This window comes from Hylobates moloch, unplaced genomic scaffold (genome assembly GCF_009828535.3).
Source record: "Hylobates moloch isolate HMO894 unplaced genomic scaffold, HMol_V3 SCAFFOLD_24, whole genome shotgun sequence".
NCBI lineage: Eukaryota > Metazoa > Chordata > Mammalia > Primates > Hylobatidae > Hylobates > Hylobates moloch.
The window spans coordinates 18,772,118-18,794,990 of NW_026652299.1; the positions used below are offsets into that span (position 1 = coordinate 18,772,118).

At 40.3% G+C, this 22,873-nt stretch overlaps 1 protein-coding gene across 6 annotated transcripts in view; it reads left to right on the plus strand.

Moving 5' to 3' along the window:
* Window positions 1-22,873, plus strand: part of NCKAP5 (NCK associated protein 5) — a 998,748-nt gene that overhangs the window by 703,082 nt on the left and 272,793 nt on the right. For all 6 annotated transcript variants that reach the window (XM_058434310.1, XM_058434311.1, XM_058434312.1 and 3 more), the window contains one exon: window positions 7,389-7,538. In XM_058434310.1, the coding sequence (XP_058290293.1) occupies window positions 7,389-7,538 (150 nt within the window). The remainder of the gene's footprint in view (window positions 1-7,388; window positions 7,539-22,873) is intronic.

The following is a 22,873-nucleotide window of genomic DNA, read 5'->3' on the forward strand; positions in this document are numbered from 1 at the left end:
TCTGGGAAACCTCTCCCAACCTCTCATTTATATCACTCTGTTATCTGTTCTCAAAGCACCTTGAAACCCTTCCTCACAGCACACACTACAGTGCTATTTTGTGTTTGCTCCCGACATTTTGATTAATAGCTATCTTCTTCCGCAAGACTGTAAGCTCCATGAGAACAGGGGCCACATGTGTATTTTTCACTTTTGTACGCCTGGCATATTCCTCGGCGCCAGCATATAGGAACTGCTCAGCAAATATTAATTGAATAGCTTGATTAATGAATTACAAAATAACCTTATGGAATATTGATTGAGTCCTCCTGTGTCCTGGAATGGGGAAAGCCAGTGACTAGAAGATGGAGAAGTCACATTTACACATTTTGGGGAAGGGCGTAGACTGAGCAGCAGCTGGCCATCCACGAAGAGCCATGCTGCCCTCTCTTAGGACTAACCAAGCTTCCTGGGCTGTCCTCTGAGTTCTCTTGATGCATTCCAGAACTTTGTGTTGATTGATGGTATTTTATATAGGCCTGATGATGTTGACTGCTTGAGAACAAAAGATGAGTGCTCTGCCAAAGGTGAATCATTACCCTGGTTACTACTTAGAGCAACTTACAGCTAATCTAAGGATTGCTTTATGTAGCGACAAGCTGAAATTTAATTTAAACCCTTCGATGCAAACTGAGCTCCTAAATCTTTAGCTTTCTGAGTTCTAGCTGGTATTTGTTGAGGCAAACAAACTTATGGTCTCAATCATATATGAAATATGTGGGGAGTGAAAGTTGTTTGTATAGTAGCTTCACTTTTATAGAATTCACTCTTGATTAAACTCCATAAAAATGAAAACAGGTCACCTCTAGAATCAACTTATTCTCTTCAACTTTGACATCCTCATGAGTGGGCCTGGCTTATTTTTCTTATTTCCCTTTTGGAGGTGCATAAGACAAATACACAGTATTTAGCACTACACATTTTTGACCTCTCTGTCTTATATCCTTTTTACTGTGTATATCTCAGATTCTTAATTGGCAAAGGACCTAAAATTTGTGATATTTTTTCTGATTAAAATAAGTTATTTATTTTTGGATAGAATCCATATACTTGATTTTTTAAAAAATACTGTCATGTTTTTATGAGTGTAAGATAAATCCAACTGCTATTCTATCTAAAATGCACTATGGTGATCTGTGAATAGGGTATAGCCACATTTCTCTCCGCTCTCTCAGGTCTTTCGTCTACCTCTGTCTCTCCACCTATTTGTTTCTTTTGCTCATTCACTTACTCTAAATGTGTCCCTTCCATTTTCTCTCTTTCTCAATGTTACATTATATTCTAATACTCTCATTGGTAAATGATTAAGAAACAAAAGACTAATCTTAAATGATTAAGAAACAAGAGAGAACCCCACCTTCTGGATTTGCATCAGGGCATTTTGTCATGTAGAGCACCGGCAAGAATGCCTTTAGGTCAGTGACTAGTCTGTGAGCAGCATGCGGATGTGGCTTTTGGTCCTGGGTGGCGTTACATCAGAGCAGCTTTGAACTCTCTTTGTCATGAGCACATCGGCAGTACCTACACCCCAGAACCATTCAAAGTGGCCCCGTGACTTCCAGCTGCCAGGATCTGTGTCAGAGAGCACTTTTACGTGAGAACTACACAGAGCCTCACTGCCTCTAGCAGGCTGGAAGAGCCAGGAAATGAATGCCTCAAGAGCTGGCCTCAACTAATGACTCCTCCAGGGTTGGGGCACCAACACCTCAGCTCTCTCATCCTGGGGTCAGATAATTCTTCCCTTCCTTGAGTCACTTCCCTACCTCCCTGCTGGTGTTTCCTGCATCTCCCAAATGAGCTGCTTGTACTCAATTCCTTGTTCTCTAAGAATTCAGGCTAGACACTAATGATTTAGAAATGCTAACTGAGAAATTAAACTGTAAGTGATATTTTACAGGGGGATGGGCGCAGTATGGCTCATGCCTGTAATCCAGCACTTTGGGAGGCTGAGGTGGGTGGATCACCTGAGGTCAGGAGTTACAGACCAGCCTGACTAACATAACAAAACACCATCTCTACTAAAAACACAAAAATCAGCCTGGTGTGGTGGCACCTGCCTGTAATGCCAGCTACTCGGGTGGCTGAGGCGGAAGAATCGCCTGAACCCAGGAGGCGGAGGTTGCAGTGAGCCGAGATCGCACCACTGCACCCCAGCCTGGGCAACAGAGGGAGACTCCATCTCAAAATAAATAAGTAAGTAAGTAAGTAAGTGATATTTTACAGGGAACTGCATTTTCCAAACCTTGGCTCCTCTATCAGTGCCCTTCATCCCCCGCCTTCTTGGCTTTAGAAATCTCTTCGTACATTCCCACCTTTGCTACTCTCTCTGGTGCTCCCTCTTCTCTTTAGTTCTTCAAACAACCTCATTTTTTCAATCTTGAAAAAGGTTTCCACTTGCCTCCACAATGCCCTTCAGCTACAGTTCTTTAGATTTCCTTCCCTGCCAAACTTTCAAATGAGCATCTGAGAAAATTGCCTCTATTTTCTCCCTTTTTACTTTTTGCTTAACCACTGACAATTTGGGTACCGTTGTCACACTTTAGTCAAACAGCTCTCAAGTTGCCACTAACAACCTTCTTATTACAAAATGTAGAGGTGCTTTTTTCTGTTCTCTTGTCATTTCTGCTACCACTGAGTGCCTTGACAATGTTTTCTTTCTGAAAATTGTATCTTGAGTAATTGAATTCTTAGAACTTTAACACTGGAAGAGACATTGAGTCCAACTCCTCGCTTTATCTCTGGGGGAAACTGAGGCCTAAAAAGTTGGAATGATTTGCCCAGAAAGTTCCAAAGTTGTAAAATCTGAGCACTGAATTCAGGGCATCTGACCCATCATCTGTGGTAGTTTCTGAACCACCATAAGAACTGCTTTTGGTAAGTCCTGATTCAAACTTCAAAATATTCCTGATTTTTATTTCCTTCTGTATAAAGACTTTCCAACTAGTCTCCTAGCTCCTTCCTTCCACAGCCCATTCTCCATTGCAGCAGTCAGGATGATGTTTCTAAAATGTAAATCAGAACCTACCACTCCCCTATGTCTAGACTTCAGTTCCTCTTTAGTGCCCTTAGAATAAAATCCAAACTTCTTCCTATGCCTCGCAAGACCCTCTGTGGTCCATCTCTCTTTCTGATCTCATTTCCTGCTAGCCTTCCTCTTTTAGTCACTATGCTCCACCGCAGACCCTCACTCAGCTGGCCAGCAAGGCAGGCCTGGCCCTGCCACAAGTATTTGCTTTGCTAGTCCTTCTGCTGAGAATGCTCTTTCCTAAACCACTGCACAGCTACTTCCTCCTCGTCATTTGGCCTTCGCTGTAACGGCCACCTCCTTACTCAGCCTCACTCTGTTGTTAGCACATCTAACATTGCCCCAACCATACCACTCTCCATCACATGATATTATTTTCTTCATAGCATTTACCACCAGCTACTAATACCTTATATTACTTACAGATTTGATTTGGAGTTTGCCATGTTTCCCAACATTAGAATATAATTTCATGGAATATAGGAACTTTGTCTTGTTTTCCATACTCCAGTACCTAGATCAGCAAATGGCCCATAATCGGTGTTTAACAAAACATTTGTTGGATGAACAAATGAATGAATTGTGTCTGAATTTTTGTCTCATTTCCAAGCATCCTCTCCCCCTCCTTTTCTCCCCAATCCTATTATTCAACTATTCTCTCAAAAAGCTTTTCTCTATTATAATCAAACTGATTTCCTTATAAACCTGTAAGGAGAAAACTTACTCTTGACTAGGAGCCTTTTAAAATTTTCTCTTTCACCAAACACCCACCCTATGCCTCTCTATTTAAGTTGTATCACTGTGTTAGAGTATGAGCCACATTCAGTTTCCATAGAATCATGTCTCACAGCTTTTATTGATTGCCCATTCTTCAAATTATGTAAAGTGACCCTGACATTTTATGTAATCTAAATACTCATATATAATCCTTATTGTCTTTAATTATTTCTACCTCATAATACTTGGGCACTGTGTCTAGGTACTTTAAGAGTGTGTGTGTGTGTGTGTGTGTGTGTGTGTGTGTGTGTGTACAGTAGGGCAGTGCTCCTCATTATCTGTAGATTCTGCATTCACAAATTGTCTACTCACAAAAATGTATTTGTAACCCAAAAATCAATACTTGTGTCACTTTTGTGGTCATTCGTGAACATATGTGGAATGGTGAAAAATTAGTCACCCAAGGTTCATGTTACTAGCTGAGATGGAGCAAGGCAGCACTGTGCCTTTGTTGTTTTAGCTTTCATGCAATAAACTGGTGTCCTGTTTGTGGTCTATTTAGTGATACATTTTTTGTATTTTGTGCTTTTTGTTGGTGATTTCACTGTTTGAAATGGCCCTGAGTGTAGTGCTTAAGCACTGTCTGGTGTTCCTAACCACCCGCAGGCTGTGATGTGCCCTACAGATAAAATACCTCTCTGTTAGATAAGCTTCCTTTAGGATGAGTTACAGTGCTGTTGGCTGTTAGGTCAATGTCAATGAATCGACAGTATATGTTAAATATAAGGTGTCTTTAAATAGAAATACACATAAAACAAGATTATATAATGGCTGGTTAATGAAAATGTGACCAGGGGCTCACAGGAACCTAACTCTGTATTTCCCCTAGGAACAATAATTTCACATTTCCTAAGTTGGTGTTCTGTTCATGGAAATTTTAGAGAACATAACCATTGTGAATAACAAGAATTCACTATATGGTATGTGAGTATATATATGTTGACATTAGCCTCATTTAGGAGTTTAGGAGACAAAGACATCAAGACTTATTGAAATTAATGTTTGTCCAAGGCTAGGCGTGGTGGCTCAGGCCTGTAATCCCAGCACTTTGGGAAGCCGAGGAGGGTGGATCACCTGAGGTCAGGAGTTTGAGACCAGCCTGACTAACCTGGTGAAACCCTGTCTCTACTAAATATACAAAAATTAGCTGGCCATGTTGGCAGGCGCCTGTAATCCCAGCTGCTCGGGAGGCTGAGGCAGAAGAATCACTTGAACCTGGTGGGAGGTGGAGGTTGCAGTGAGCCGAGATCGCACCACTGCACTCCAGCCTGGGTGACAGAGCAAGTCTCCATTTCAAAATAAATAGATAAATAAATAAGTTTATCTAAGATCATTTGCCAAACTGCTAAATAAATGGTAGACCTGAAATCTGGCTGTCACATTCCAAAGTCTTTTGGCTTTTCATTTACTGCCCCAGTGGCTTTTCTTTGTTTTAATTAGCTATTAAGCTCTGATTATTACAGGATGCTTCTACACATACACACACACACACACACACACAGACACACAGAGTCAGGCACTTCATAAAGATGTGGGTCAATGACAGGCCCCATGTGTGATGGTGGTCTCATAAGATTATACCATGTTTTTACTGTACCTTTTCTATGTTTAGATATGTTTAGATACACAAATACTTGCCATTGTGTTACAGTTGTCTACAGTATTCAGTACAGTAACATGGTATATAGGATTCTAACCTAGGTACCATATAGCCTGGGTGTGTAGTAGGCTGTACCATCTAGGTTTGTGTAAGTACGCTATGTGATGTTTACACAATGATGAAATCTCCTAAGCAATGTGTGACTGTGTATATGTGTATGTGTATGTGTGGATATATGTATGTGTGCATATATACATATGTATATGTATAAAATATAAGTGGCATATGCTGAGTGATGAATGAAAAACTGTATATAGAAAAGTAAAATGAAGATAATTTTAAAACAGCTTGCTTCATCAACCTAAGTTAGTGTTTACTTACAGTCATCCCAAACCACAAAAGAGAAGTAAAAGTACCTCTTTGTTTACGGTTCAGTATCTACAAACTTCATATTCCTTATCATGGAAATGTAAGTCTGACAGGTGACCAAACCCTACAAAATCAAAGCTATAAAAATGCTACCATGACCTGGACTTCTTTCTTGGCCTGTGGATGTATATCTTAAACTTGCCTGGCATTTATCTGAGCTGAACTCATACCTGCACATGGTATACAGTTACGCATGCTTGGGCCTGATTTCATAAAGAACTACAACCTTTCTAATCAACTGTGCATTTATATATACAGAGATGACAGAAGAAATTAGATCCTGAAATCTGTACCTAACAGGTTCACATGGATGAATCACTGACTTTGTGGTCTAAAGTGATTTATGTATACACACATATACACTGACACATATGTATGTATAAATGTATATATATACATTAAGATATATTTTTACATACTTTGTAATTTGTTTTCAGAAAATAACTTAAATATTTTTGGAACCTTCAAAGCACCTTGATGAACACAGTTTGAAAACGCTGTGGTTTTTTTTTCTTCTTATGTTCTTCATTTCTAAGTAGATTGTATGAGCTCCTTGAGGGTAAGAATGCTACTTTCGTGCGTCTGTTTTTGCAAATAGATCTTAGCTTAGTACTAAAATATAGAGAAGTCTCTTACCACTGATAATCCAGTTTTGTTCAGATGGTTGACAACCAGCTACACTAAAGCAAAGATCTCTGCAGCGTTGTGTTTAGAATTAAATAGTGTAATGGAAGGATGTCACCTGGTTGTGGGGAGCAAGAGTCTCCATGCACAAAATGGATTTTTTTTTTAATATGGTAATCTCTTGATAGTTCCTTTTCCCTTGAAAACAAGAGCTATTCATGAGGCTTAACTTAATACTTCTCAACTTTCAAAAAGCTTCCAGAGACAAGGTTGAGTGAGGGGCTTCCAACAGTGAGTCAAGACAAAATAACTTTTTATGTCTGCCTCAAGGTCATAGTACGAACGCTGAACAGAAAGGGACTAAGGGATCCTTAAAATTTGTGTCATTATTGAGCTGAAAGAACTAATAGGTGTGAGCTTTGAATTCTGAAATCACTCTTATTTCAGTATTTTGTGATTTTATATTCTTTTAATTAAATGGCTGCATGTCCAGTGACTTTAATGATCCTATCTTGAGGAGCTATGCCTTTCACAAATCAAGGTATCAAAATTGATGTATTTTTCCACAGTTTGCAGTATAGCTGAGTTTCATTGTGCAGATAAAATTGGATTAACCACATGAATCCACCTATGGCTTTGCTGGCTTTGTCACTTTTCCAACTGTGCAAAGGACATCTGCATTGAGAGATGGCGACCCAATGGCTTTGTCCTTCCAGGGTTCAGTAAAAATATCTACTTCATTTTTAAAAATAAACTCCTCTCAGAATTTGTTTAGTAAACTCCCAGCCCCAGAAGAATGCACACGCAGGAGAATGATTCCAGCCTTTTCAGCCTCACACTCTTGCTTATTTTTCAGTGGAGATTATTGAAAACAGTAATTCTTTCTTGCTTCAGGAAAAGCTGTCAGAGGAAGAGAGAAAACATAAGGAAGCTGTGGAAGATCTTCACATGGTGGTTAATGAGGATGCGAGGAGTGAAAGCAGCAGTACAGATGAGGGAAAAGAAAAGACCAAATTGCTATTAGAGAGATTGAAAGCTCTAGAGGTAAGAAATTAAGCAATTTTTACACTCTTCAAGAAAAATAACAGTGTTCTGCTTCTTTTATTGGCACTGGTTTTGAGTGAGTATAAATCTTCCCTTTTGAGTTCTCCCAGACTAATACGATCTACGATTTCCTACTGAGATTTGTCTACGATGAGCAAAAAGTTAGCACTGAAAGGGTCTTGACCTTATGTTGTTTTAAAAGGAGTACATAGGGCAGTAATTGATTTTAACTTAAATTCAGCGTCAAACTGGATTAATTCCTAAAATTGCAAGCTCCTTGAGGGAAGGGGCTATGTCATATTTTACTTTGTTTGGGGTAAAATGAATGAATTAATGAATGAATGACTAAGTAAAATATTTAATAGTATGTAAAGATGATTGGACACACACACAGAGATTTTAAGAAGTATAGTCAAACTTTAAAAAAAAGTGCAGGAATTAAATGTGTAAAGCATCTAACAGTGGAGCTGAAACTGGCTAGGGAGACTTAAGGAGATTTTTTGGAGCACTGGCATCCTCCAGATACCTCCAGACCAGTATGTGACAACACCAGTCTGTTACTTAGTGGCATTGGACATTATTTCAAGTGTTAATTCATGAATATTTATAGCAGTCATCAAAGACCATTCCAGTTACTAGTTCTTGATTGAAATGTCACATGCTTAAAGACTCAGCAAAGATTTTTTTTTTCTCTGAGTTCACTTACCTCCTTTCGATAAGCTTATAAAGGGCCTTCACCCAACATCTAAAAACGCAGTTCTACCATAGAGTCTACAGAATCTTGAAAACTCTACTAGCTTAAAGGAAGAAGACCTGGAGGCCGGGCACGGTGGCTCACGCCTGTAATCCCAAAACTTTGGGAGGCCGAGGTGGGCTGATCATGAGGTCAGGCGATGGAGACCATCCTGGCTAACACGGTGAAACCCCGTCTCTACAAAAAATACAAAAAAATTAGCCGGGCGTGGTGGCGAGCGCCTGTGGTCCCAGTTACTCAGGAGGCTGAGGCAGGAGAATGGCATGAACCTGGGAGGCAGAGCTTGCAGTGAGCCAAGATTGCACCACTGCACTCCAGCCTGGGCGACAGACTCAAAAAAAAAAAAAAAAAAAAGAAGACCTGGAGGGGCCTTGTTTTCTATGCTTGGTTTCTGCAATTCTATCTCAGATCTACCACATTGTCTATAATGAGCATATCCATTTTACACTAATTTCCTCGGTGATAATAAAGCGGAATGGTGAGATTATGCACTTTGAAGCTCAATTCTTGGGGTTTGATTTGAATCCCTGTTCGACTACTTTCTAGATTTGAAACCATCAAAGTTACTTAGGCTCCCCGTGCCTCTGTTCCCTCAGCTGAAAGCATGGGGATAGTAATAGTAACGAGCCTTACAGGGAAGTAATGAGGATTACGTGTGTAATTATTTTTAAGATGATGCCTGGTGCATAGTCTCTTTTATTCATCCACACCAAACCTGCTCCTTTTCCTTAATGTTGTTCCTACTAATCTGGGCACAATGATTAATAATATCAGGACTGTGAATGAAAGAGTTGGGCTACTTGCCTGCGTGACCGAAGGCAGACAGGTAAGCAAGTAGCTTCAAACACAGAGCAGAACAAATATCAACTGAAGGAATCGCTAGCAACTCCCTCTGGGCAAAGAGCTAGGAATCACCCTTGTCTCCCCAAGTGTTCTCATTCTTTTGTCATTTTTTGAAGATAGTCACTATAAAAGGTAGGAAAGCTTTCTCAAGGGAAACTGAGGTTCCCATTTGAGTTTTAAGAAACTCATAGCTTTGTCTAGAGGTTGAATTAACTAGATTCACAATAGGAAAGAGCTGATATTACCATTTCTTACTCCCAGAGAACCGTGTACTGAAATTGTTAGTTTTTGTTTATGACTACAGAGAAAATTAATCTTAGTTCATGTTGTGTTAGAGACAACAATGAAAAGGACATTTTACTTAACTGAGCTAAGAGGTCTTTAAAAAATGTATTTGGCAGCAAATGTTTCTTAAACTGTAGTGAGTAAAAGAGAAGCAGTATCTTTTTTCCTTCCACCGAGTTCTTTACGCTTCAGGCAACAACTCTTGATTCCAGCATTAGTTGAATGCAATAGATGATATGTGTAAGTGCCATTAAGCCCCACTATTTTAATTCATAAAACTATTTTATTTTTTAAATTTCCTATAGTCATAGTGTCACTGCTAGCTTCCTAAAATTCTTTGTTCAATATTAAATGAACTTTCTCCTTGCCTTCACATCTTACTATCTTCTACCTGAACAGGTATTAGAAGATTATTTCATTTTATAACAAAGTATGTAAAATAAGAAATACAAATATATAAGTTTGTAAATATATATAAATATATCTTCTTATATAATATATAGTTGTCTTTTTGTCATACCTGTAATTCAATTTTCATATGAATTTTATATACTACTTAATTTTTTTTATTTTAAAATATTTGCTCCATATTCTCAGTGTCTAGGATCTTTGCATGGGTTAAACATTACTGTGGGAAAATAGAGAACTGATTTTGACAGACTGCAGTCAGAGCTGGTCACAGACCCCATGTGGATTTTTAGGCTTTAATGAAATGCTCCCTTGGAAGATTGCAGGGGAATTAATTATAATGTGTCAAAAATTACTTTGGAAAAATGTGACACACAACAAGATTTTAAAAAAACAAAGAATGTCTTCCATTAGCGTATTTTTGGAAGGCAGCTAGGCCCACCAGTATACCACCAGCACCCCATCAGCATGTTTTTGAAATTACCATATTCGTATGCCCTAATCTCTTGGTCCCTGGTGTTGTGGATCACAGAAAGGAATGATTTTCAGGGTGGTGGAAAGCAGTCTTCTTTAGTTCCTGCTCCCCCAACAGGTTCTAAGAAGGTGTGGAAAATGAAATGCAGAGATCTATATTACGTTCTTGATTACTGTGACAATAATATTCAAAAACAACTTGAGGAGCCCCTGACTTTGAAAATTAAGTTATATTGTCTAAGCAAATCACCCCCCCCCCAAGCCGCCACCCCTGTATCATTCCCTCTTGTGACCATTTCTGGGGCAAGTTCCTACTCACATTCGTCAATTGTTTCCTCTTTCTTCTCCACGCACCAACCTCCTATGAAACAGAGGCCCCTTTACTTGATTTTTCCAAAATCCAACCCTAGGAAGGATATGGGGTCATGGCAGAATATTCTGGAGGCTAAGGGCCTTCAACTCTGTCTTTTAATAGTTCTGTTTCCATGGCCGGGTGCAGTGGCTCACGCTTGTAATACCAGCACTTTGGGAGGCCGAGGCAGGTGGATCACGAGGTCAGGAGATCGAGACCACGGTGAAACCCCGTCTGTACTAAAAATGCAAAAAAAAAAAAAATATATATATATATATATGTAGTTCTGTTTCCTCCCAGTCCTTTGGTTGCAGGGCATTTCTCAGGAGGCTTTCTCCTCAGTTCTCCCTGCCTTAGAACGTGGCCAGCTCTGTCCCACTTACTCTCCTCTCCCTCAGCCACCTTCTCCCACAGCCAAGTTCTGTCTTTTAATTTGCAGAGCTGTCTAGGTCTCTGCATGCCACGTCATGGGCTCATTCCATACCATCCCCATGCTTGGCAAAATATTGTCCTAATTAAGACCTTTACCTTCCTAAAAACGCCTCCAGTGCCAACAGTCAAAATTATAAAAATTATAATTATACACACTTTCCCTTTTTCTTTTCAGCCTTATTTTCTCTAGTGAGTACGTTGGTTTCGGCTGTTGCCAGCTCTTCATGGTGAAGAGTAGACCGTTTACCCTCACTACCCAGCCACTGCTTCCCCTGGGCTTAAGTCGTAATTTGTGTTTGGGGTCCTGGTGCCTGGAGGAGAAATCATTTGGTGTATATTGGTGTCATAGGGTACACATGGACAATCTGGATGCCACTTGCACATTTTATGTAACTTCTCAGTGCCTGAGTGTAGCATTTTCTATGTTTTTTAAAAGTCTGGGTTTTCAAGGCTCCTGTTTCAGAGACTGCTTACTTGACTTAGAACACAGCTCACCATTCTCAATAGCACTGCCATGTCTCAAGTCCCTTCTATGAAACTATCACTCCTTTCTCCCACCCCACCAGAAGCCACTGGTTCAAGGGATCTTCCCAGACCTGCCCTCCAGGATCCACTGGCTTCATCTGGAGTCTTCCTTGTTCCCTACTCCTGGGCATTTGCCCCACTCAGGCCCCAGATTTGCTCGTGGCATGTTCCTTGAAAGACATTATTTGTTTGTCTGCAGGCCCCGCTCCTGACACTCCCACTTGGCCGTTCTCTCCACTCAGGGACCAACTGCACACCTGACTAAAAGTGAAGCTGGATGTTCCCTTTGCTCACTCCCAACTCCCATGTCATCTCTGATTCTCAGCTTCTAGCCAGAAGGAGAACAGGCCTGCCACCGCCTGAGAGTCCTAAGCCTAAAAGCATGTGCTGATGACTTAGCTAGATAGCCTCAAGGTTGAAAGAACTTGGCCGCTTATAGGAATGATTTATTTTGTGCAGAAAAATATGGCAATTTAATGTGTTAAGGTGAATAACAGCTTTTTCTACTCAATTATACCTTTCCCCGAAAGGATGACAATTAAAGTGCTGTGCATAAGCATTTTGTTAATCATTAATTCCTATTTAAAATTAGTTAGTTCAAAATAGACAAACCTGGCTGTGCATCACAATTACATGTAGTCGATAGATATATATTAAATATCTTCTATGGGCCAAACATGTGTTCTTTGCACAGGGATTAGATCAGTTTTCTTGGTCCCCACCCCAGTGGGCAGATACAGGAAGCATATACTTAAATCAAATAATAAATAAGCAAACAAATAGGTAACTATTATGCCTGTAAGTAAGAAAAGTTGGTTGAGGTAGTAGTAGAGAGAATGAGAGCTAGGGGTAGGAGAGGTGTTTACTTGAGAAGACCTCTGACATCAGCCATTTGGGCGTAATATAAAAAATAAAAAGGAGACAGCAGTGTGAAGATCAGAGGAAGAACATTCCAGGAGGAGGCAGCTGCAAAGGTGAAAAGCCACCTGAAGATGCTGGAAAGCTTGGCAAGTCCACGGAACAGAAATAAAAAGTGTGTCCTGGGACATAAGGCACAAGATTTGAAAAAAACAGAAGAAGATGAGTTCAGAGAGGTAGATAAGGGCCAGACCTGGTTAAGCCGTATAGGCCATGGTCACAGTAAAGACTCTGAAAATGATATAAATGTAAAAGGAAGCCATTTAGAGAATTTTAAACTGGGAAGAAGCAATGATGTAACTTCTCATTTATAAAGACAAATCCTTCTGCTTTGTGGGCTAATAGTGGGACATAGGAGGAGCAGGGAGACCAGGTAGAAGGTATTTTTTTGTTGTTGTTTTTAGATTCAGACAAACAATATGAGTAGACTAGTCTAGGGTAGATGTCTAGGACTAATAGGGAATGATAATCATATCATATTAATGTTATTGGACTACAGGGAGGTAATGGGAATAATAATAACCATGTTGGCAAGCCTTCCTATAGGGCTTACTATATCCCAACACTGTTCTGATTACCATTTATGTTTATATATGCTATTTTCATCTTCGTAGCCCTGTGGGATATGGTAGTATGGGGACCAGCGGGAGACCTTGGCTCCCTAGAGGTTCACAGAAAATCATTGACATAAGGCCAACTGATTGATAGGAGAAAAGGCATACACATTTATTTTCAGTGTGTATACATAGGAGCCTTCAGAATGGGGACTCAAAGACACAGGAGAAATTGTCCATTTTTATGCTTAGGTTCAACAGAGTATAGAGAGCCGTGTATAAAGATGGCTATACAAAAAAAGAGTATGATCTAATGGTAATAGACTGAGTGGGGAAACCCTGTGAGGCCTGCCTGTCTAGATTCTAACTGGCCTCTCTTTGCAGCATTCCTTCCTTCTGCGTGTGGGGCAAAACTTCTTCTAGAATAGGGGTCTTATGACCTATAGCAAACAAGGTCAGATAATTTCCTTATGGTCAGATTTTACATAGAAAAACAGAAGGAAAATTAGAGTAATATTTTTTAGGTTTTATGTCTAGCTTTCTGGTTTCTTTGACCTGCCTTGGAGAAGAGGGATTCCAGTTTCTATGACTAGACTAGGGGAAAATGAAGCTGGGAGACAGGAGGACAAGAAGATCAGAGAAAAACTTTGACTTCTGAGGCTTTCATTTGGGGATATTTTTCCTGAGCCCAACAGTAGTTATCACTATTATCCCTATTTTACAGATGAGGAAAATGAGCCCCAGAAAGGTTGGAAATTTTGCCCAAGGTCATGTAGTCAGTGAGAGAGTCAGAATTTGAACTCTCAATGTATGGCTCCACTATACTATGCTAGTAAGAAATGGCCCAGGAATATATTTCAGAAGTAAGGTCTATTAGGAATTACAGATCCATTGGATGTAGAATATAAGTAAAAAAGTGAGAAGGATAACTTCTAGTTTTTTGGTTTTAGCAACTAAGTGTGAGGTTGTACCAAATTCCTGAGAGAGGCAAGCCTTGGAGGAAAGGTGACTTAGCAAAATTAGCATGCAATTGTCTGTTGGTTTTTACCCATGTTAAGTTGAGATGCCTATTAAGCATTCAAGTGATGATGTTCTATGGGCAGGTGGAAATACAAAGTTCAGGGCAGAGCTAGAGATATGGATTTGAGAGTCATCAGCATACAGATGACACTTGGCCTTGTGGGACTAATTAAAGTCCTATCAGAAGTAACTGTAAATGGACAAGAAGAGGGTAGAGGACAGAGTTCTAAGATTCCCCATTTTTTGAGGTCTGGCAGAGGAAGAGGAGCCAGCATCTGAGCCTGGGGAGAGTATCTGGTGTGATAGGAGGAAAATGGAAGGTGAAGTGTTGTAGGAACCTAAAGAAGAAAGTGCTCCAAGGGTATCCTTGTCGAGTGCTGCTAAGAGCACCAGCAAAATGGAGCACAGAATCCATCCTCAGCTCTGGCAAGACATGGTCAGCTATGACCTGGATAACAACAGTTTCTGATGGGAGTGGGCAGGGAGGAAAACATGTGGAGACATGTATAGACAGGCTTGAAGTGGGTCAGACATGGAGAGAGTCAAAACTGAAGAGAAATAGGGTACAAGAGAAACTCTTCAAAAGGCAGCTGATGGTATGGCATGTTAGTGTGCCAATGGCCATGTTCTAGTGGAGACGGCGAAATCGATGATGCAGGAGAGAGAAGTATGAATGCAAGAATGAGATTTGCAAGCAGGCTAGGGGGATGAAACCAGAGAAGAAATAGAGCTTTTTAAAAACTCAGATGTCTAGAATATAACCCAGGAAATCCCAGCTCTTTTAAGTCTACAATGGAAAGTGACCATCTGTATTTTTCTAAAACTCTGTGGATTATTCAGATGCACAGCCAGGATTGAGAACCACAGAAACCACTTTTAGAGTGATATTTAAAGCTATCAGAACAACTTAGGTCCAGTTCTGTACTAAACCCAACAAGCTTTCACTGGTCATTTTAAAAAATTATAAATTGGTAATTTATAATTAGATACATTTATGGCATGCAAAGTGATGTTAGGATTGATGATCCAACATGTAATAATTACATCAAGCTAGTTAACATATCCATCACCTCATACTTAACATTTTTTGTGGTGAGAACATTGGAAATGGACTCTTAGCAATTTTGAGATGTATAATACTCTATTTTCAACAGATTTTGTACCCTTTGACCACCCTCTCTGCATTCTCACACCCCCATAACCTCTGTAACCACCACTCTAATCTCTGCTTTCATTAATCTTATTTACGTGGCCAACAAACGTTTGAAAAAAAGCTCATCATCACTGGTCATTAGAGAAATGCAAATCAAAACCACAATGAGATATCATCTCAAGCCAGTTAGAATGATGATCATTAAAAAGTCAGGAAACAACAGATGCTGGCAAGGATGTGGAGAAATGGGAATGCCTTTACACTGTTGGTGGGAGTGTAAATTAGTTCAACCGTTGTGGAAGACAATGTGGCGAGTCCTCCAGGATCTAGAAGCAGAAATACCATTTGACCCAGCAATGTCATTACTGGGTATACACCCAAAGGATTATAAATCATTCTACTATAAAGACACATGCACATGTATGTTTACTACAGCACTATTTACAATAGCAAAGACTTGGAACCAACCCAAATGCCCATCAATGATAAACTGGATAAAGAAAATGTGACACATATACACCATAGAATACTATGCAGCCATAAAAAAGAATGAGTTCATGTCGTTTCAGAGACATGGATGAAGCTGATCTTAACCACCTTGTAATCTAAGCTTTCTGTGCCCCTGCCTCCCCTTAAGTAGAACTTTCCCTGGGTCTTCAGACTGAGATCCAGAGGCCCTTCCCATGTGTGCCCAGTGTCACAAGCTTTGAAGCCTGGGGAAAGGTCATTATCCAAAGTGCTCTTCAGTGGCTTCATGCCACATTTGAGGGCTCCCCTGACATGGCCACATATATGTCCAAGTTTGGCTTTGTCTCCTTGCCAGTGAGAGGAATGGGCTATTTTCTTTCCCTTTCTGATTGGCTTTAAGTTCTTACCTTGTTCCTCTTACTTTTATCCTCTTCTATCTTAAGACAATGTAAAAGAAATTAAAAAGTTATAAGGTAGCATGCCAGTGGTATTCTGAATAGAAATTCATAATTGTGTCCTTCTAATCTTTAGATTCTATGACAGTTTGCTGACAGGTAACACCAGACATCCCTGTCTCAAAGTATCTGGCATTTATCTTTCTCTTGATTGTTTTACATCCAACTGTGGGTCACCTAGCAACATCACTAAGCTAGGATTTGAGACAAAAACTACTCTTTGGTAAAGGGGCTTGAAGTTTTTTAAAAAATTCCATTATATGTCATTATATAACTTTGTACTAGTAATTTTCTGATTATAAAAGTAGTAAATAGTCACATTACAGAAAATTGGAAAAATCGTAAGAAAATAATTGTAATTACACTAATCAGAAATGGCTGCAATTGGCATTTCAGCATATATATTTCTAGTCTTGTTGTTATTATTGTACCTAATCAAATTAGGATATATGAAATAACACCGTATACAGTTAAGTAGCCTGCTGTTGCATGCAGTGTATCAAAACTGTTTCTCCACATTATCCAATACTTTTCAAAAATATGATGCAGTGGCTATGTAGAAATTTATTCAATGGATACTGAGTGCCATTTATTTAACCCTCACTGTTGGCTGCTTAGCTTGTTCACAGTCCTTCACTATTATAATGTTCTTATGAGCATCCTGGTACCTAAGTCTTTACACATATATATTGTGATAGAATATTTAAAGCATACCATTATCTTTTAAAGCAGTCATGTCCATAGACAGATTTCTTATTTAAGAACCAAAATCAAGAATCCCAGAAATGAAGCTGATGGAGGCAGCTTCATTTGGAGGCAAAGAGCACCCAACCCACACACTCCAAGGGGCCACCATTGTCACTCAGTATAGGATACAATATTGAGAGGGTCTGTGGGTTGCTGAAACAATTTCAAAGATCTAAAATCTTGGGAAAACTTTATAATGTGGGAAATCTTAGTATTCTTTCAAGGTACTCTATTCGTGATTACTCTTTCAGTCGCAAGTCATAGAGACACTACTCAAACTGACTTAACTAAAAGGAAGGATGGTTATATAACTGGACAATCAGCTGTAACAAGACATGGATGAATGCAAGGGTTCAGACAATGTCAGAAAGCTTTCTCCATCTCTCAGCTCTGCTTTCATTTGAGCTAGTTCCTCTCTCAGGCAGGCCTTTTCCATGTGATGGCACCAAATCAGCAGCACCGTGAAAAGGCTGTATCTCTTTCCTAGTCATCCCATCAAAGCTCCTACAGTCCAGAGAGAGGGATCTCATTGGCTTGACTTCAGCTGTAGGCCCACCTCTTGGCCTCTGGAGGGTGAAGCATTTCAACCAGCAGTTCCATCAATTCCATCAAAGATTTGGCAAAATTCTTGTGTTTTAGTTATTTAAATGTCAGAATTACTTTAATACCACCCAGAAAGAATGTTACTGCTTAGATATTCTTTTTTTTTCCCCTTCTGTGGCATATTATCTTTCTTTTTCTCTTCTCTCTCTCTCTCTCTCTGTCTGCCTGTCTGTCTTCTCTCTAGCACACCTTCCTCTCCCTCCTTTGGCATTTCTAGGCCTGGCGTCCTGCTAGATGCTGGAATTACAAAGAGATGCAGAACGTCTTTTCTGCCCTTGAGATACTCACATTGTTGGAAAGAAGACAAAAATATACTAATTAAAAATATACTAATTAATTAAGGTAATAAAAATAAAGCACATTAAAATTTTAGAAAAATGTAAGGTATGTACAAGGCCCAGTGGAGCACCAAGACAGAAGTATCTAACTGAATTAGTTTTGGAGAAAGCAAAGAGATAAAGAAGTGGCATTTGAACTGTGAGTCTTTGAGGCTTTATGCCAGTTCTCCAGGCAAAGATGGTAAAATGAAGAGCAGAGGGAATTGCCTAGACAAAAGCAGAAAAGCCTGAAACAGCCTCAAGGAGCCCTCAGAACATGAGCCTGTCAAGGGCCGGGGCACATATGGCTAGAGATGAGGCCGAATGGCTCGGCCTGTTTATATGTGCAAGTGCCATTTATTTAATCCTCACTGTTGGTTACTTAGCTTGTTCACACTCTTTGGATAGACAGGTAGTGCATGGAACTACCTAGCTATCCAACACCTCGGTATGAAGAGCTAACAATGTTTATGTTTAAACTCATGCAGTTGCCTCGGCAAGCCTCTAATCAGTTTAGAGGTGTTCTTAACTAATAGCCCCTTCACTTTCCACAGTGAAGCTCCTCGTGGTGCTTCAGTCCATCTGTAGAGCATCAAATCACATGCCCAAACAAACACGCCAAGTGGCGCTGCAAACCATCCTGAGCTATGGAGAGAATATTTATGACTTTAAAGTGAATGCCCCCAGTGACTTCAGAAGAAACGCCTTTGTAGTGTAGAAAAATACGTGCATTCTATAAATTGAAGTTCTACCATCATCAAAAGCCTTTGATCAGTGCTCGTTTTCTTTTGGCCTGTCTCTCACTATTGATGGGAGGAAGCTGAACTTGTCTGCAATTTAGGTTTCTCAGTAATAGGCAGCCAAAGATTCCTCTTACCTTGGGTTTTATTAGCATCTCCATTGCTGTTTTACAGCAGCCCTTTTGGCCCTCCAACTCCTGGAAGCTTGTTCAATCAAGACATAACCTTTTATCAGTTATGACCAACTGCTGAGGGAAAGTAAAAAACATTCTCAGTGTGAGGTAAGCCAAGGTGTGAGGGGGTCTGTGACTGCCCTGCATTGCCAGGGCCAGATTTAGGTAGAAGCTTATTAGAAATACCTCAGATGATAGAAAAAGCCAATATGTCAAGAATTAATCTGCATAAATATGTTACTTTGCATGGCTCAGATTTGTGTGGGAGCTTCTAAGAAAACCCCAGATCTCAGAGAAGGCCAGTGCATCAAGGACTAATCTCCATAAATATTCTAAGAGCTATCAAAGAAGGAAAATGAACTATAGGGGCAACATTAAATGTGCCCAGAGATAATTAGAACAAAGTGTTGTTAATTGTGTGTTGGTTTAATGTTATGTAGCCATGGCCTTGTTTTTTTTCACAGAGCATAAATTTTGATGTCAGAAACTGAAAGCTGGCTGGCTTGATTCATCAAAAGGACTCGGTTTGCTTAGTTACAGCCAATTAAGCATTTTAATCCTTACTCTACAAAGTAAGTTAAAGCCTAGTATATCACTAGTAGAATTGGAAAACAAAACCCCAAATCTTGTTTGTTTGTTTTTTTGTTTAGTGAGTCCCTGGGTTGTTTTAGATGCGATGCTTCTAAGTAACTTACTGAAGTGTCATGAATAAAAATTACACAAGCTGTGATTCAGAAAGCAGTACGATTGATGAGCAGTCCCCAGAACAGAACCACAGCATTCTATTAACTCTAATAGTTTGCCAGGAGAAAATGTTACATAGCCTTGGGGGAAAAAATTGTGGCTCTAGAATTGGGTCCAGAAAAATGCCCTTGTTATATAGCTATTGGCTTGACATGCTGAGTCAGGAACACGGTCTCCCTGAAACTATGAAGTGCCGTAAAATATCCACATAGTCTGATTTCTGATAGCAACCTTTTGAGGGTGATCTAATTCGTTAGCATTCAAATGAGCTCCCACCCTAGAGCCTCACTACTTAGGGAGTGGGAAATATGCAGTTTTACTTTATAACCAAAGCAGTGTGACCCAAGTCCTATAAAGGACCAGAGATTTAAGATGTGGACGTGGGAGGAGAGATTATAAACACCAGCTATCATGGTGTAAGAGTCTCTACAGTCTTAGTTTTGGTAATTACTCCTGTTTCAGAAATATCTGAAGTACATCTTTGTTTTAATTTATGAATTGAACTTTCTAGATTTAAACATCCTTGGCTGCTTAATATCATTTTTGCCTTTGGAATTGGAACGCCTTAGTTACTGCACACCCAGGCCAGGCTCAGCCTCCCTTTCAGAGTCAGTAAGTGCTGCTGCTCAGCTGTCAGGGTGGGCAGGGGCTCCTCTAGAAAGCAGGTTCTACTGTGTTTCTAAAGAAGATACAGCTTGTAACATGTGTCCATGGTTTGTTTTGAAAGGACACCATCTCAACCCAGCAAAGTAAAGAAGAAATATTTTTAAGAACAGAACAAGGAACATGAGCAGTTGTGAAATTTTGCATCGTTTTTCCCAAGATAAGAGTCTTTTCCCTTACCTTTGTCTCATTTGTAATCATATCCACAAGACCTTTCTTAGAAACAGGAAAAATACCTTTTGCTGTGACGTCATTTTTTTTTCTGTTTCTGTTTTGTTTTGTTTTGTTTTTTGCTTCTTAGATTCCTGGGGCCAAGTCGAATTGGTTTTGGTAATCTCATAAAATACTAAGATGATCAGGAATTCATTTAGAGGAGACTGCCTCCCATACAGTGTAGTAACTTGGGGGAGGTAACTGTAGGTAATTCCAGCTTAAAATGAGAAGCAACTGCAGGCAAACAGCATATGATGTGCAGGTGTTTCTAAGTTCATACGATAAAATGGGTTCCTCAGAAATCCAAATCACCAAAAAATCTCCCTGCAGTCCAGTTTTATGAGAGAAAGACAAATAAGAAAACAAACAGCCTTTTTACCTTTTCCCCAAAAGCGGTGTCTGGGTATTTCCTGAGACGAATGTAAATTCTTGAATGCACACCCCATTTATGACCTTACCCCATCCTCAGCGTCTGAAAACTGATCCCAGGGGCCTCATTGCAAAGGTATAAGAGCTTCATGGATCATCACACGGAATCTAAGCCGCGCACATCGCCATGTAATTATTACAATAGATTTAATAATCATATATTGAAGAATAATAATGATATTATAACAATTATGTAGTATTGAAACCTCTTGATGCCAGCCAGGTGTAAATTCAGTAAATTCACTGATAATATGTTCTTGGAGAAAAATATAAAAAGACATTTATCTGATCATCTTATATGGATCTTAAACTAGTTCAGTTCACAATTTTAAAACAGTGACATTTTTCAAAAATATTTTTAGTAAGATACAATCTAGGAGTGAAGGTGTAGTGAACAGATTAATTTCTTTTTTTCTTTTTTATTGTTTTTGAAATGGAGTTTCACCCTGTCGCCCAGGCTGGAGTGCAGTGGCACGATCTCAGCTCACTGCAACCTCCACCTCTCAGTTTCCAGCAATTCTCCTGCTTCAGCCTCCCGAGTAGATGGAATTACAGGTGCCCACCACTATGCCTGGCTAATTTTTATCGTTTTGGTAGAGACAGAGTTTTACTGTTAGCCAGGCTGGTCTCAAACTCCTGACCTCAAGTGATCCACCCGCCTCGGCCTCCCAAACTGATGGGATTACAGGCATGAGCAACTGCGCCCAGCCTAAACATTAATGTATTTATTCCATGTTCACCTGTTACAAAATGACAGTTTTCAATGAGGTATCAGAATGGACTTTTTTTTTAGTGAGTGACACATGGTTTGGGAGCCGTGTTTTTAAATATAGCTTTTACTTTATGTAGGTATGGCAAAGCCAGTAGCTTAGGAGATGAGGGCTACTGAAAAGATAGTTGTTATTCTCACAGGTTTCAAAAGGAGCGGCATGCCATGCCCTGAGGGGGCTGCCAGGTGAAGCTCAGGGTCTGTCTGGAGATAGAGGAAAGGGCAGAGGGGAAACTGCAGGCAGGAATCCTTACTGTGGTTTCTGTGGGAAGGAACAGCAAACAAGGCAGGGAGAGCAGGTCTAGAGTTGGCAGTTTGAATGATTTCAGCAGGCTCTGGGGCACAGGGGCCCCTCGTGTGAGAGTGACAGAGAGCTGGTTGGAGGTGGTGTGGGCTCTGCGTTGGCTTGCATTTGCAAAACTTGCTCATGAGTCAGTTGTTCACTGTCTCTAGCAATCAGCTAACCTTGAAGGGACTGCCCCTCCAGGGTGGGCAAGGTCCCAGATGTCAAAGCCTCAGAATACGGAAATAAGGACGTGTTCATTGCAGACTGTGAGACCTAAATGACATTTTGTTCCTAGGCTTCTGGATGATTTCCTTCATCACTGGCCCCCAGGCCTCACTAGTTCACCAGCTGCTTTGCTGCTTCTTATCCCTGAGTGGGGCAGGGTGGGGGGTGGGTCTTGTCCTTCTTCCTCACCATGTTTCTTTTCTTTTCTTTTCTTTTCTTTTTTTAATTTCTCTGGATCTTTGTTGCTTCTGAGTTACTGTACCAAAAATTCACAGGCCTCTTTGAATTTACTTGAATTTCTCTTTCCTTCCACAGAACGAATTAGTTATAGTGAATCAGCCAAACACCATATATTAATCTTTTGGTGTTTTAGGCTTTAGACCTGATTTACTTGTGACCATGGGCTGCTACCTACCTGCCAAAGTGGAGGTGTGGGGAAAAGGCAAGAGAAGGGGCGGAGTGCTGTACCTGGCTCTGTAGCCATCTCAGAAACCGGGGCTTCCACGAGGCCTTGTTCCCGTCGGCCAAGATTTCCTTCTGTACTGGTGCATTTCATCTCTGGCATTGAATTAAGGGGCTTGGAGGGTGGTGCTATTTCTTTCATACAGCCTCTCCTTTGGGGCTTTCCAAGAGCTTGTTACCATTTTCCGTTCCACCTTTTAGACTCAAATTAGGGCCCCAAACCTTTGCTCTGAATGGCCGATTTCTGTTTTCTCTAACTGCCTGTCAGCCGCTGCTGGTTCTCTGCCTCCCTGCCTGTGCCCCTTCGCTCGCTGCAGGCTGTG